General features: G+C 36.9%; 1 protein-coding gene across 1 annotated transcript in view; it reads left to right on the forward strand.

The window, feature by feature from the left end:
• Window positions 1-14,915, forward strand: part of HMCN1 (hemicentin 1) — a 446,768-nt gene that overhangs the window by 251,276 nt on the left and 180,577 nt on the right. Inside the window, exons 23-29 of the mRNA XM_019635448.1 lie at window positions 1,725-1,852; window positions 3,353-3,625; window positions 5,895-5,990; window positions 8,449-8,643; window positions 9,712-9,842; window positions 10,089-10,236; window positions 12,207-12,333. Of these exons, the coding sequence (XP_019490993.1) occupies window positions 1,725-1,852; window positions 3,353-3,625; window positions 5,895-5,990; window positions 8,449-8,643; window positions 9,712-9,842; window positions 10,089-10,236; window positions 12,207-12,333 (1,098 nt within the window). The remainder of the gene's footprint in view (window positions 1-1,724; window positions 1,853-3,352; window positions 3,626-5,894; window positions 5,991-8,448; window positions 8,644-9,711; window positions 9,843-10,088; window positions 10,237-12,206; window positions 12,334-14,915) is intronic.

The raw sequence follows: 14,915 nt of genomic DNA on the forward strand, positions 1-14,915 counted from the left end.
CAAATGCTAACACTAGTCTTTGACATAATTTTCCATGAGTGCGTCTTACAAGGAAGTTATTAAGATGGAATATATTTTTACATTGATTCATGTTAACACAAAGTGCATGATCCACCTAGAATTCCATTACTCCCATAGGAGAACAAAACACAATAGGTACTGTAATATCTAGGATTTGACATCATTAGATGGTTTTGTAAAAATCTTACTTCGACCCCTACACAAATGAAGAGCCCCTGAGACAATGTATTTGATAGGCTAAGTGACATGGAATGCAGGATGCCAGAGCCTCGAAGAGCACAACCTTTGTTGTCATGCAGGTACTGGTTTTGATTTACTCTGCCACTTAAATCAAACTTGTCTGAAACTTTGGGCAATTTTTCCAGTGAACGTCTCTGAACTTCAGATGTCTTGTTTATAAAATGGGGATAATACTTACCTGAAGGATTATATAAGATAATGTATACTCCACAGTCCCTGTCTCTAGTTCTCAAGAGATGGTAGCAATTACTGTTTTAACTCAATATCCTGCTAAAAGTTACTGGTGAAATAAGAATTATAGTCTCTGGCTATTGTCTGTTAGACTTGTGGATGTTTACTTATAAAGCTGTAAATTCACACTGCTATGGTTTCCACGACCACTGCTGAGAAAAAAATACACAAGCAGGAACTACTTTACATAATTTGACTATTCCTTTGGGAAAAATATTTGCTTTGAATATTTTTACATAAAAGAAATTCCATATTACAGATAAAGTTGAAGTTTCATATGAATTTTTATATTGTGTGTTGTATTAAGTAGTGCTCTAATTTTATTTATTTATTTTTTCCATGTGGCTAGTCAGTTGCCCAGCGCCATTTTGTTTTTTAAATTTTTTTTTTAGCTGAGCCATCCTGCCACCTGTTGGCAGCTCAGCTCAGGCCGGGAATCCAACCGCTATTGCTCAGAGCTCACACTCTTGAGTGAGCTCTTAACTAATTGAACTACTCGGCCAGCCGGCCAGCAGCATTTTTGAATAGCGAATACTTTCCTTGCTTTTTGTAATATCACCTCTGATGTTGCATAGTACTTGTTGAGTTCTCATATATTCTTAATTCTTTTGATGGGGCTGCATGTGTGCCTAACTGTTTACCCATCTGTCTGTGTCTGGAACAGTAGTACCCTTTCTTTGTCTTAGTTTTATAAGAAATCTTGATATTGAGTAGGTCTCTCTGCCCCTCCTTAAATTTTAATACAACTGATACAATGACATTTTTATGTGTAGGTCTGGCTCACCCCACTACATTATTGTTCTATATGAGGAATATAGTCAATATATATTTGAGAATTACATGTGTGCCTCCTTTTGCCTTTATTTTAACATGCTAAAGTTTTTAATGAAGCTCTTTAGAAAAAAAAATATCCAAAATATATTTAAAATTGACTAACATATACATTTGCTTTGTGCATCTGCAATTTAATAAAAGAGAGATGTACAATTTGATGGTTTCAGACCATCAGGTTAGATTTAAAGGAAAGAGAAAACTGATTTTGTATTTGCAAGAACATCATACATAATATACAAGATAATTATGAAACTAAGCTGGCTTTTAAGGTATATAGAAATGACGCTGAGATTAAAGAATGGCTTCAAAAACAGCTTGCACGGTCGTAATTTCACAGCGCACACGGGACATGTAAGTTCTCATGCTCTATGGTCTTTTATGTGGTTTCTTTATTTTAGACACACATTCCTCCCTTCTGGTTCCATGAGGATCACTGAGACCCGCGTTTCTGATAGTGGGATGTATCTTTGCGTCGCCACAAACATTGCTGGGAACGTGACTCAATCCGTTAAATTAAATGTTCATGGTGAGTTTTGAAATAAAGGCACAGATATCTGTGTACTGGCCACACGGAAACCCATCCTCCCAATTTCTTTTTAAGTTAACCTCCAAAATGCTTATAGCGTAACCAGAGAAAAGTTTTCTAAAATTTGAGACGTGATTTTCTTTCATTTACTCTGAAAAGTTTATCTGCCCTCTATAAAAAACTCTCCCCTTTTTCCTCAAATGAACAGTATTAAAATTTTGGATCTCAACTTTACTAGATGTCCACAGTCATTTATGACTATAGTTGATTCACAGTAATAAAAATTTGTTTAGACGGGTGGATTTCTGTAGAAGTGAATGTGCGCTCTCAAGGGAGAATTTAGTAGTATTTAAATGGTCATTTTTCACTGTTCAAAGAGCTCAGCAACTGAAAACATTCCGCTTCCTAGGATTCTTTACTTTAAAACTCTCTAGTTAGTCTGTTTTATTCCCTCAATTTATCATAGTCTGTCCAATTATTCATTCAACCAGCACATACTTGGTGAGTACATACTCTAAGCCAGACATTGTATAGGTGCCAGATATTGAAATATCATAAGAAATTTCCTTAGGTGATATTGACCTGACTTCACTCTCAGATTAATCGCTATAATAGTATCTTATTGGTCATAAGATTTGAAATCTGATGGGAGTTCTTCATTTACTAGCTTTGGGGCATTAGGCATATTAGTAACCTCTTTTATTTTGAATTTTCTCTTTTATAAAATAATGACAATAATACTATCAAACTTATAAAGTTGTTATAAGTGACACCCTGTAGAAAGTATTGGCTGAACATTAAGTTTAAAAGAAAGGACTGAGGAATGGGGCCCATTAGGGATGTAAGGTGCCTAAATCCTAATTATATCCTTGTATCTCAGTTGGACGCTTTGGCACACAGTGAATGCATGTGGAACCCAATAATGCTTGCCAGTTTTTTGATAAATTATTCCATTGAAATTTCTAGAGGAAGGTAGATAAAGAGAAATAATAGAGACTTATCTTGATTTTCTTCTGTGAAATTAGGAAAGGCGTTCATGAGAAACTTTTCTTACTGTCTGGCTAAACCGTCCACAAAGAGAACAAAATCTAAGGGCATGTGGAGAGAAAAGCTTTTTGTTTTACTCTATTATATTATAGAAATTACCTGGATGGCCTTTTAAGACGGTTTTAAACCTTAAGTTGTTTATAAGTTAAAGGAGACATGGCAGTTTTAAATGCCTGCTCTTCCTCAAGTTTAGAATGAGGAATTTTGTATTTTCTATTTCCCATCATCCTTGCATTATACTAGTATTAAAGAGGTTATTTTGCCTGGATTATCAAGAAAGCAGGCCTCAGGAAATTTGCTAATTTGCCCTAGATCACACAGTGGGTGGCCTGGGTCCCAATCCTGATACAGCTCTCCTTTCTCATGCTGCCTCTTGGTGAAGGGCTCTCATTTAAAGTGAGAAAAAGAAGGAATTTTTTTTTAATTGGATTAGTAATACTCAGTTGTTTCCAGTTCCTCCAAAGATACAGCGTGGCCCTAAACTTATGAAAGTCCAAGTTGGTCAAAGAGTGGACATTCCATGCAGTGCTCAAGGGACGCCTCTTCCTGTAATCACCTGGTTGAGAGGTGGGAGTGCAGTGCTGGGTGACGGAGGGCAGCATATTAGCAATCCAGATGGAACGTTAAGCATCAATCAAGCCTTGCTCTCAGATGCCGGCATATATACATGTGTGGCTACCAACATCGCAGGCAGTGATGAAACGGAAATCACACTTCATGTCCAAGGTGATTTTTGGCATAGGAAAATATATGTGTGGTGGGGGTGGAAGCGGGGGAAACCCCTCAAGTCTGTACAAAATATAGTCTTGGATCACTTTCAGAAGATTTCTGGGTCACTCTTATGACTGATTCTTTTAGTTAACTTTGAAAGGAGAACCATTCCGGAAAGAAATGAAACCGTACTGTTACTAAACCCACATCCATTTTTGTATGTTTACTTTTGAAAATCAAATTGTCATAGATAATATAGATGATGGAAACAATCTCTAAAAGTGCCCCACCCACTGTATTTGGTTTGGGAGAAACTGTGGGCAGAGTGGATTGGAGCAGGATTGCGCCTCATAGTGGTTGGGTGCTCTCAATATCGATCCCTAGGAAATCTAGGTCCGCTGTTCCCTCTAATGATGTTAGCTTTGTTTTGAGGGTTTAAAGATCAATATTTATTCCCTCAAGCTACAAATATTTATCAAGCTCCTGCCAGGTGTCTGTCTCGTGTTCGAGGCCGTGAGGAGAAAGTCGTGACAAAGGCAGAGCGCCTGCTTTTATGAACTGTTCTGCTATGAGTAGGCAGAAAGCGAGCAAACAAATGAATAACACATGCAGAGAGTGAGAAGGCTGCGTAGAAAAATTAAAATAGGGTGATGCTTCCAGCAGTTGGGTACTTTAGATTAGATTGTCAGGTAGGACTCGTCTGAGGAGATCATATTTAGGGTGAGATCTTGTTGACTAGAAGGGACCAGCCATATGAAAATCAGGGGAGGAGCGTTTCCAGTCAGAGAGAATACCAGTGCAGAGGCAAGAAGAAACAAGCAGGCTCATATTTCGCATAGTGCTTCGTACTTCGTACCTGGCACATCGCAGTTCTTTTTGGGTGGATGGCTAGGATGTTGTTGGAGAGCTTGTCCAGTTCATTCACTCAGCAAACTTTATCCAGTGCTTATGTTTATGGTTGACTGGGAAAGGTAGACATTATAAAACAATCTCATAATTACAACACATTGGTTAGTGCCATCATGAACGGGTAGAAATCTCTATATGAGTTTTTATCAGAAAGGTAAATCAAAGAAGCCTTCCCTAGGGTAGGGCCATGCCAGTTGAGATTTGAAAAATGGGTAGAAGTAGATGAGGTGATGGACAAGGGTGCAATAGGATGGGGTGGGAGAACCTTCCAGATCATAGACTATAAAGAAGAGGGAATGTGATATTTTGGGTACATTGGGGGAGATAATAAATTAATCAATAAAAGCCAGCTGGCTGCATTCCAGGCTGAGTGATGAATGACATGGAGTAAAGCTGGACACAATCATGGGCCAGATTATCCAAGACCTAGGAGCTAAGATTAAGGTGTTTAGACTTTTTCCTAAGTGCAATGAAAAGACTTAGAGGCTTTTATACCGGGGAAGTGATGGATCGGATTTGGATTTTAAAAGATCCCTCTTTGGGGAGAGAATGGTTTGGCTAGAGAAGGTGAGGGGAAACAGCTGGAAACCTGAAGCCACTCAGGCAAAAGATAATGGTAGTTGGACTGGGAGAAAGATGGGAATGGACTAAAAAAAAAATATTTAGGAGAGGAAATCTTCAGGAAATGGTGACAGATTATATATGGGGAGTGAGGGAGATGGAATGACTCCCCAGTTTCTTCATGAAATGGATGGTGAGGCTGTTCAGAGAGTTTGGATACACGGAGGGCACAGTGAAGAAAGAACAGGGTGAAATTTTATCCTACAGCCAAAATGAATAAAAGGAATTAGTTTAATCAGGAAAGCCAAACGATGAGAGAATATTCGGAGGGCTCTGTAGAGGATGAATCCAAATGGGCACATGTTTGAGAAAAGGACCCCAAAAAGAAGCCCATTGAAATAGTTCTGGCAAGAGAAAGTAAGGGTTGGAAATAACTGGGGACCCTAAGGATAGAGAGGAAGATACAGATGTGTGAACATGTGTGGCACTATGTGACTGGTCGGATGTGGAAGGCAGGGGCAAGGGAGACAGTCCTAAGACACCCTGGGAGGAACATAATGCCTTGACTGAGGGAACAGAGGAAACCAAACAGGATTGTAGGAAGCATGAAATAATGAGTTTTGGGGGGACGTTTGGAGTTTTAGATGCCTGGGTCATATCTCGGGAGAAATACCTGGCAGTTAGAAATATGAGTTGTGTTTAAAAGAAGAATCAGGAAAGGCTAGCAGCTCACCAATGTGGTTGGTTGATGATGCTCGATGAGAGTGGTATTTTCCAAGGGCAGCCTGTGATAACGCATTGATTTTTCTCATAGAACCGCCTACACTGGAAGATCTAGAACCTCCATATAACACTCCATTCCAGGAAAGGGTGGCCAATCAGCGCATTGCATTTCCGTGTCCTGCAAAAGGTGGGTAAAACTCAGACATGCGGACATTGGCGTAATGTTACAGTGTCCTTGAATTCTGTGTTGAGCCCAAAACATCATCTTTATAAAACTCCACTTGTCAGTCCCTGTTATAACATTTGGGCATAATAGAAACGAATCCCACTTTCCTATAACAGCCCTCTAAAGAGGTAAAATTCCCTCCCAGGTATTGGATTTCCTTCAATGGAAAGACCTCATATTCTTTCAATCTTGCCTCATCTTGTGTGTTTTCCACGTAGTTTGTGCTGTCTCCTGTCACTTCTTAGTTCATTCTGTTTTGATAAGATTTCTCTTTAAAATGTGGCAGCTCAGGCTATTCAAAATATTCCACATTTATCACTCTCAGTTAGAAGTATAAATTAGGACTATCCCCTTATTTGTTTGGACACTTCCTTCCTCAAAACCTCTTTTCTTAGATTTACCCTCTGCTGGGAATTCTATAGCCAGGTTGTAACTTGGCCTTTGGAGGCTTATTCAAACCCCTGCTCTCCCTGAGTTTCTGGGGTTTCTATCCACTATGTTTCCTGGCAAAAGACTGTTATTCGGTCTCCTCTGGGGGATGTGAGAGGCGCTGTCACTCTTACCCTTACTCAGGATGCTCAGGAGTTGGTTTAGAACATCCTATCTGTCACATGTGCATTTATCTGCAATGACTCAAATGGCTTTGTAGCAGTTCTGAAAAAGCCAAGCAGTATTCTTTCCCTAACCGCCAGGAGGGCCTATGCAGCTGGTTGCATGAGCTCCCCAAGGTGTGCCTCTCAGCAGTTGTTCCCGGAGACAGGAACCATTGAAGGTCCTCATGGCTGCCTCTGTTTCTGTAGCAAGATTTTGCATCTCTCAACAGCAGTTCTCACTATTTCTGTTAGCTTACAAGATAACTATAACAAGCTTTTCAGATATCACAAGAAGTATCAGTAACTATTCCCAAAGCCAGGGAGGGAGGGAGGCACGGCATGCAGAGGAAACGTTTAGAAGGGTTTAAGTTCATGGAAATATGTGGTCACTCACTACGGCTGGACCCCTGCCCAGGTCAGTGCTGCTGCTTGCTCCCCACGTGAGTCCCTAACTTCTAAGCTGGCTTGGACTCCCTTTTTCAAGCGGTGTTGACTTCCCTTGTGTGAATTTCATCTTGTCCATGGTTATTCTACCATTTATAAATTAAAGATAAAGCAACTTATTTCTTGGCTTGCCCATTTGTTTTTTTCATTTATTAACTCAGCAAATACAAATTGAGGAGTCTGATTGACAGCCATAGAAGAAGGCGTGAGCTGTCATTCCTCCTTTTGCCTTGACAATATAGACAGCTGTGGTCCATCGGTTTTACCTTCTCTTCCTCACCATTCTATGTTTTACCACCAGCACAATGAAATGGGCCAATTTTTTGTTTTATTTTTCTCGTGAATATAACACTCATAGTCACTTTTATAAGCCCTTAACTCAATTTGAGTTTAGCCTTAATGACATGTTCTGTATTTTCCTGCCATTTTTTTTTACTTGTCTTTGACTATGACCATTCTTTAATATTTTTTATTACCCTTTAGTATAAGATGATTAACAATGTCTTTTGCAATAATTAATTTTACTTAATGTGCTTTCTTTATATCTTTATAGGATTAAGTAAATTTTAAAGTGCTTAAAAGAGTGCCTGACACATTGTTTGCTAAATAAACACATTCTTAGTACAACGTAATGTTTGTCTATTTCCAATATGTCCATTGGCTCATTATGTAGTTCAGGATGGTTTTGTCACTTGTACTCACAAGGACATCACTTCCATTCACTCTGTTGGTCGTAAATAAATCTGTGAAATTAATTCTACTCAATGTTTTCTCAGCTCTCTGTTCAATATAAAAAGTCAAGAATTATTCTGTCATCCTAGGTTTAGCAGCATGAGATCTCCAGGAGACGTGTGTATAGAACTTCTTCATATCTACTGTAACAGGCCTACTTGAAATGGGAATTTTAAAGCACCATTTCTTTACATTATTTATGCATTCTATTTGGTTGGGCAATCATTATGCTGGGTTCCTATGATAGTATCTTATTTTTGCTCTTCCTTTATTTTCAGCCAAAACCTCTCCCCACATCCAGTCCTTTTTATCAATATAGTCTTTTTCCCCCTCACCAATTACCATGAACGCACTCAAGAAAATGCTTTGCTTTGCTCACTATCATCTGAATATCTCGATAAAAACAACTCTGACCAAACTCTACACTAGAGGCCATAGGCCTCTTAGAACTAATCAGGAATTAGAGGTGTTAAATACCATAATCTCTTTAAAATTCCATGCTAGGGGACATATCTTAAAAGTAGCATTGTACCTTAAGGTACAAATTACAGTCATAAGAAAAAATTTTGTTTCTCCTTAATATACTTACATATTTAATAGTGATTTCTAATTTTGTTGTAACTATCACAAGACTTTAATTTCTTGTTTAGGTACCCCCAAACCGACCATCAAGTGGTTACGGAATGGCAGAGAGCTGACAGGCCGAGAGCTCGGTATTTCTATCTTGGAAGATGGCACATTGTTGGTTATTGCTTCTGTTACACCATATGACAATGGGGAGTACATCTGTGTGGCAGTCAATGAAGCTGGGACCACCGAAAAAAAATATAACCTCAAAGTCCATGGTAAATACAGACAAAAATGTTAACATCAAATCATTGAATATGTGACATTTTCAAATTATGTATAAGTTATTCTCTCAATGTAGTAGTATTTAATATTGAAGTGAATAGAAATGTTATCAAACAGAAAACGGGTGACCTGATCACATTTATTGATTGACTTGATTTAAAATTTCATGTGATTTTTTTTATTGTGACTTTGTAACTGAAAATTCAAATGATAGAAAAAGATACATAGTCAAACGTCTCATGATCCTGAGCTGAGCCATCTATTTAGCCTTCCTAGGGGCAAAGAAAGTATTCGCTGTGTGTGTGTGTGTGTGTGTGTGTGTGTGTGTGTGTGTGTGTGTTGTCCCAGAGATATTTATGCATATGCAAGGAAATATGAATATATGGTTTATCCGCTTTCTATGTATAAAAAGGTACACATATAGTAGAACATTATATCCATTACTCTGCACCTTATCTGTTTCACTAAAAAAAAATTCCATCTTGGGGATTGTTCAATATTCTTAGCTCTTATTTATGCCTACAGAGCATTCCACTCTATGCTTGTACCATGATTTACTTAACCTTTCTCTTTAATGAGAAACATGTAGGTTGCTACCAGTTCTTTGCTATTATAAGTACCACTTCAGTGAAAATATTGTACCTTTGTCATTTTGTCAAAGGGTGTATGCATTTTAAAATTTGATGGATATTGACTTTCATAGACACTGGGCAATAGTCACTCCCATCATGAAAGTAATGAGCCCCATGTAACTTATTAAGACCCCAGCAGTTTGCATTATTAGTGGAATGTGGAATAACTAGGTTCTCCTTTAAATTTCTCCTAATGTTTATTTTCAACTCCAAACCCTAAAATAATAACTAAAGGAAACATTCAATAAGGGTTACTTATAAACAGATTGGTGGAGACTTTTCATTTTATATTCTGTCACGTGCCTAACTAGGAGCAGCCTTTCTAGCTGTCACATATCTCAGAATCTGTTTCCTAAAGGCTGTATAAAGAAACTTTGTAAATCATAGTTACAGTAAAATTTTCTAACCGTTGCTCCTCTCTTTTTTCAGTTCCTCCAGTAATTAAAGATACAGACCAAGTGACAAACGTGTCCATGCTGGTCAATCAGCTGACCAATCTCTTGTGTGAAGTGGAAGGTACTCCATCTCCCATCATCACATGGTACAAAGATGAGGTCCAAGTAAGTGGACACATCCCAATCTATTGGGTCGTCAGGAAAGTCATGACGTATTTTTCTATGTTTTTCAATGCAAAAATGCGTCATCACTTTCCCGACAACCCAATACATCATTCTTCTCCTCTGCCTCTGAAAGGAATCGTTCAGTTGGGACTTTCTTCTTAATAATAATATCAAAATTTTACTTCAATTTTAATTATGCATTTTTATTAGGATTGGTACTAACACTGACTGTTTTGGCCCTTAAAGGTGACTGAAAGCAGCACTGTTCAGATCGTCAACAACGGGAAGATATTGAAGCTCTTCAGAGCCAGTCCAGAGGACGCGGGAAGATATTCCTGCAAAGCAATGAATGTGGCAGGCACCTCTCAGAAGTATTTTAACATCGATGTGCTAGGTGAGGAAAACCTTCTGTTAAAAAACTACAATTCAGATGCATTCCTTATGTAGGATACAGCTGACTGAAAGAGTAAAGAGATAAAAAATAAATTGATAGAAATATCATTCATATCACTCTATCATTATAATTTTTGTCTTTAATAATGGTTAAGTGGAACCATATGATACAGAAAATTTAAAGGGATTTATTATTTACCATGCAGTGGAATCTATGGGTATTTGGTACTATTTTGTACATAAAATATAGTAAATTATTACTTTCATCAATTTCTCCATTTAGGCTGGCAGGAAATTCTCTGGGTAATAAGTATCTAGGATGGTGCAGAGTAAAACTCATTCATGCTGTCAACATCTTCTGAAGCTGCCAGATTGTACTGGAACTAGGGAAGGTAGAAAATCCATCTTCCCCTGCATTCTAATTAATTCTTGTAACTAAATCACCTCAGCCCTGTTTCTAATTAAGGAGAGAAGATTCTGAGAGCAGATAGTAGCTGTAATAAATTCAGATATAAAACATTTTAATTTTTTTAATGGTAATAAATTTAAGTTTTTATAATGTGTAAGATTATATTTGCCAATATAAGTTTACACTTCCTCTCTTTTCCATATTTTGCTGATCAAAACAGGCGTATGATGTGGTAATGAGATCTAAGAACAATGCTGTATTAAAATTACCATGCATAAACTGCTATAACATAAAAATAGTCCCTCTCATTAATCTTCCCAAACCCTGAAGTCCTTTGCATGTCTTCCACCAAAATTACCATTATTATATTTAAGTATAGGTTATAAAAACTAAGTAACCTTTTCTATCATTAGCCTCATTGGCATTGTTTCTCTTGACCCTCATTGACTTGGAATTCCCTCTGTCTGCCGATGACTCCTACGTTTTTATCTCCAGCTCAGACTTCTTCTCTGAATTCTCGTGATGTATATCTCATCTTCTCCACAGACCCTGGACTTGAACATCTTAGTGATGTAGCAAACAGAAAGGTCTCAGCAAATGACTGTCCTGGTCACTTCAGTGATGCCTGTCTTAGAGACTGCATCTCTATCCAGCCACTTGCGTCTGCCAGGACCTAACACTCATTCTTTCTACCTCCCTCTCCCTGACCCCTTAAATCCACATCCTCTTAAGTCTACTTCCTAACTCTATTTTAATTTGTTTATCTTTTCCATTTTGAAAGGACAAACTATCATTTTCACATTTTATGTGACAATATCATTTATAAATGAATTAATGGCATAGCCTCCCAATTGCTCCCCTTCCTTTACTTGTTGCCTTTGGAACCCTCTCTTCATTCACCAGCTGGTGTGGTCTTAGCTGATCTTATCACACTCCCCCCGCTGAAACCTCTTAGTGGCTTCTCATTGCTCTGAAGATGGAGACTCAACACCTTAACATGATGTGAAGGGGAGGATCACAAGGTCAGGGAAGCATACAGGAGCTCCTCAGTATGCTTGATAATCCCAAGAATAAAAACGAATTAGTCAACATTATATGGCATAACCAGTTTTAACATAGGAGCCCTTTAAAAGATACTGGAGTAATATGTTTCAAACAGCACTATGGTATCATATGTAGAAATTGAACATTATAGGATTGACATCGATTTTGTCATTCATTATCTAAAATGTGTAGCAGTAGTAAGTTGTATTAGGTGAGTTTCATTGCTCACTGATATTCTAAACTCCTTTTGTACATGGGTTTAATATTCCTCAAAATGAGTTCTATACTACCATAATTCTTTCAGGTAATGATCCTGCTATCAAGTGTTTCATGAATATGTTCCTATATTTAACTTTAGCATTTGGTTCCATAGATGTGATCTGAAAATGGATTATTGTGTGATATTTTTAACAATAAGATCTTGCTGAAGTATGATAGAAAACATTGATTATCTACTCTCCCTCCCCCTACTCTTTTTGCTAAGTCATAGATTTTCATGATAAAATGTCTTGTTCCAGTCCCACCCACCATAATAGGCGCCAACTCCCCAAATGAAATCTCAGTTGTCCTCAACCACGACATCACCCTTGAATGCCAGGTCAAGGGCACTCCCTTCCCAGTTATTGGCTGGTTCAAAGATGGCAAGTAAGTATCTTTTCTATATTTGTTGCAAGGGTCCAACTGATAGGAAATAGACATGTAAATGCATGTGGATTTTCTCCCTCTTATAAATATTTCACCAAGCACAGTATTACTAAATGAACGTGAAGGAAAAACAATATTGCTCAAAAGATGGTCCCAAAGTCTTGTAGTAACTTTTATTTTATGAATTACAAAGCTCTTTATAATTGCTGAGAATTAATTTTAGAAACTTAGAGAAACTCAAATTTGTTATACACTAAATAACCTGTCCTCAGGCTAAGAATGAAAAAGTGCAAAGTCCAAAGACAGAGGTAATGTTGCCTTAACATAGAATTGTTTGAATGATTAAAAAAGAAAATGTGTTTTGACAAGATGAACACTTAAGCTTAGTTCTATATATGGGCAAAAAGGAACAAACACAGAAGAGCAATTAGATGTTTCCCAGACTTCAAGGACCGCTGAGGTTTGCCCATACTGATATTGCTCATGGGAGATTATTTCTCATGGCATGGTCACAGTTCATACATTATACGTTCTGAGAGCAGCTGTGCAAAACCTAAGTAGCAAAGGGTAAAGATTTGCGGTGTATGAAATAAATAAATTGTATGCAAACTTTTAACAAACGCATAAGAAAGACAAACAACGGCATAGGAAATGTATGAAGGGTATGAACAGGCAATTAAAATTACATAGTTAAGCAATACATGTATTAAAAGGTGCCCACCCTCAATAATTTGCAGAATGTAAACAAAAATAATATAATTTTGTTTTTCATAGGCCAGATTGTCAGAAGTAAAAAGGGATGGAAAATATCAAGTGTTGGCTCTTAGAGTGTGGGAAATCGGATGTGGTATTCTGCTGGGAGAATGTACATTAGTTCTCTGAAAGGCAATTTGTTGATATCTATTAAAATGTGAATGCTCATATGCTATAATGTAGCAATTACACTTTCAAGATCTGGGAGCAGGAAGTAGTCATGAGTGTCCACAGCAAGGCTTGGACTATAATATTCCCTGCAACTTTGTGATGGCAGAAAGGTAAAAACTGACTAAAGAGAATGGCAAGGTGATATTATGAAACACTGTACAGCAATGAAAAAGAGTACGATCAAACTATATGTACCAAAAGTATCTCCAATAGCTATTGTTGAGTAAAAAGAAAAGTAGAACAATAACATAACATTACTTATGTATAAAAACTTTTTATTCCTTTGGAAGTACGTTTATGCATGAAAACGTTTAGGAAAACATGTGAAAGCATACCAACTACACTATAATAGTGAGAAGTCTAGAGAAAAGACCCACATGAGGGGTGATAAACCAAGGAGACCTTTTCTTATTATAATGCTTACTTTTTTGTTTAAATTTTTATGTTTCTTGCATAGTTAACAATCAATAAAAGTTTTCAAGTTACTTAAGTTTAAGTAGCATTATCAATTATTCACTGCCTTTAACACTTAAAATGCATTAAACTAAGATACTTTATTCTCTAAGCTTTTGAGAACTTTATATAAAATGTGATACCAAGAAATAGTAAAAGATGCTACCATAGAAAATTACATGTTTCCATTTAATCTTGTAATCTGACTACTAGTTTATTAATATAGCATTGCATCCAATTATTTATCATGTTGCCAAGTCATTGCAACTTTTTAAAAACTAGCTATATGGGTTCTCCTAAAAGATCAATGAGTTTTAAAGGTATGACTGTTGGGCTATCATAGACTTCAAAAACCATAGTGTTTCAAGTGTTAAATAAAGCTACTACCAATTATATAAAGAGAGTATTGTATAATAGTTACTAAATAACTGGATAGTAGAAAAAGACTTCCTTGACAACTATGTGTGAGCATAAATATCTTTAGGCATAAATATGTTTCAGTATTTATGGTGATAAAAGCAATTGTATTTATTACAATGTCTACTTTTTGGAAAAGGTGGCATGATGAATGCCATTAGTAAGTAATAACCATTCATTCTATTGTGAATACTTTTCCAGGTATTATAATGATATTGGTTTAAAAATAATATTGGTTGGCCTGAAACTCCTATACTCTTAGTTTTTCTTTTCTAAATGATAGTAGAAAGCTTGGCTTTGCAAACCAAAAACAAGCAAACAAACATCCCCGAAGAAGAAAAAGAGTAAGGTATGGATAAATGAAGCAAATAATGACACTACCAGGTCTCTATTAATATTCTTCAACAATTTAAGTTTGAAATGAAGACACTTTTCATCTCAAAGTGATAATCATCTAACTTTCATTAGTAAAGATGTTTATTTTTATTTTTATTTTTTTTTTTAGCTGAGCCATCCTGCCACCTATTGGCAGCTCAGTGGCAGCTCAGCTCGGGCCTCGAACTGCTGTTGCTCAGAGCTCACACTCTTTTTTTTTCTTTTTTCTTTTTTTTTATTGTTAGTTTCAGGTGTACAGAAAGAGCTCACACTCTTGAGCAAGCTCTTAACCAACTGAGCCACTTGGCCGGCCCTTAGTAAAGTTGTTTATTAATTCCATTTTCTGAATAGGAGTACTAATCACATTATATATATATATATATATATATATATATATATATATATATATATAT

The sequence above is a fragment of the Hipposideros armiger genome, unplaced genomic scaffold, assembly GCF_001890085.2.
Source record: "Hipposideros armiger isolate ML-2016 unplaced genomic scaffold, ASM189008v1 scaffold_22, whole genome shotgun sequence".
NCBI classification, from domain to species: domain Eukaryota; kingdom Metazoa; phylum Chordata; class Mammalia; order Chiroptera; family Hipposideridae; genus Hipposideros; species Hipposideros armiger.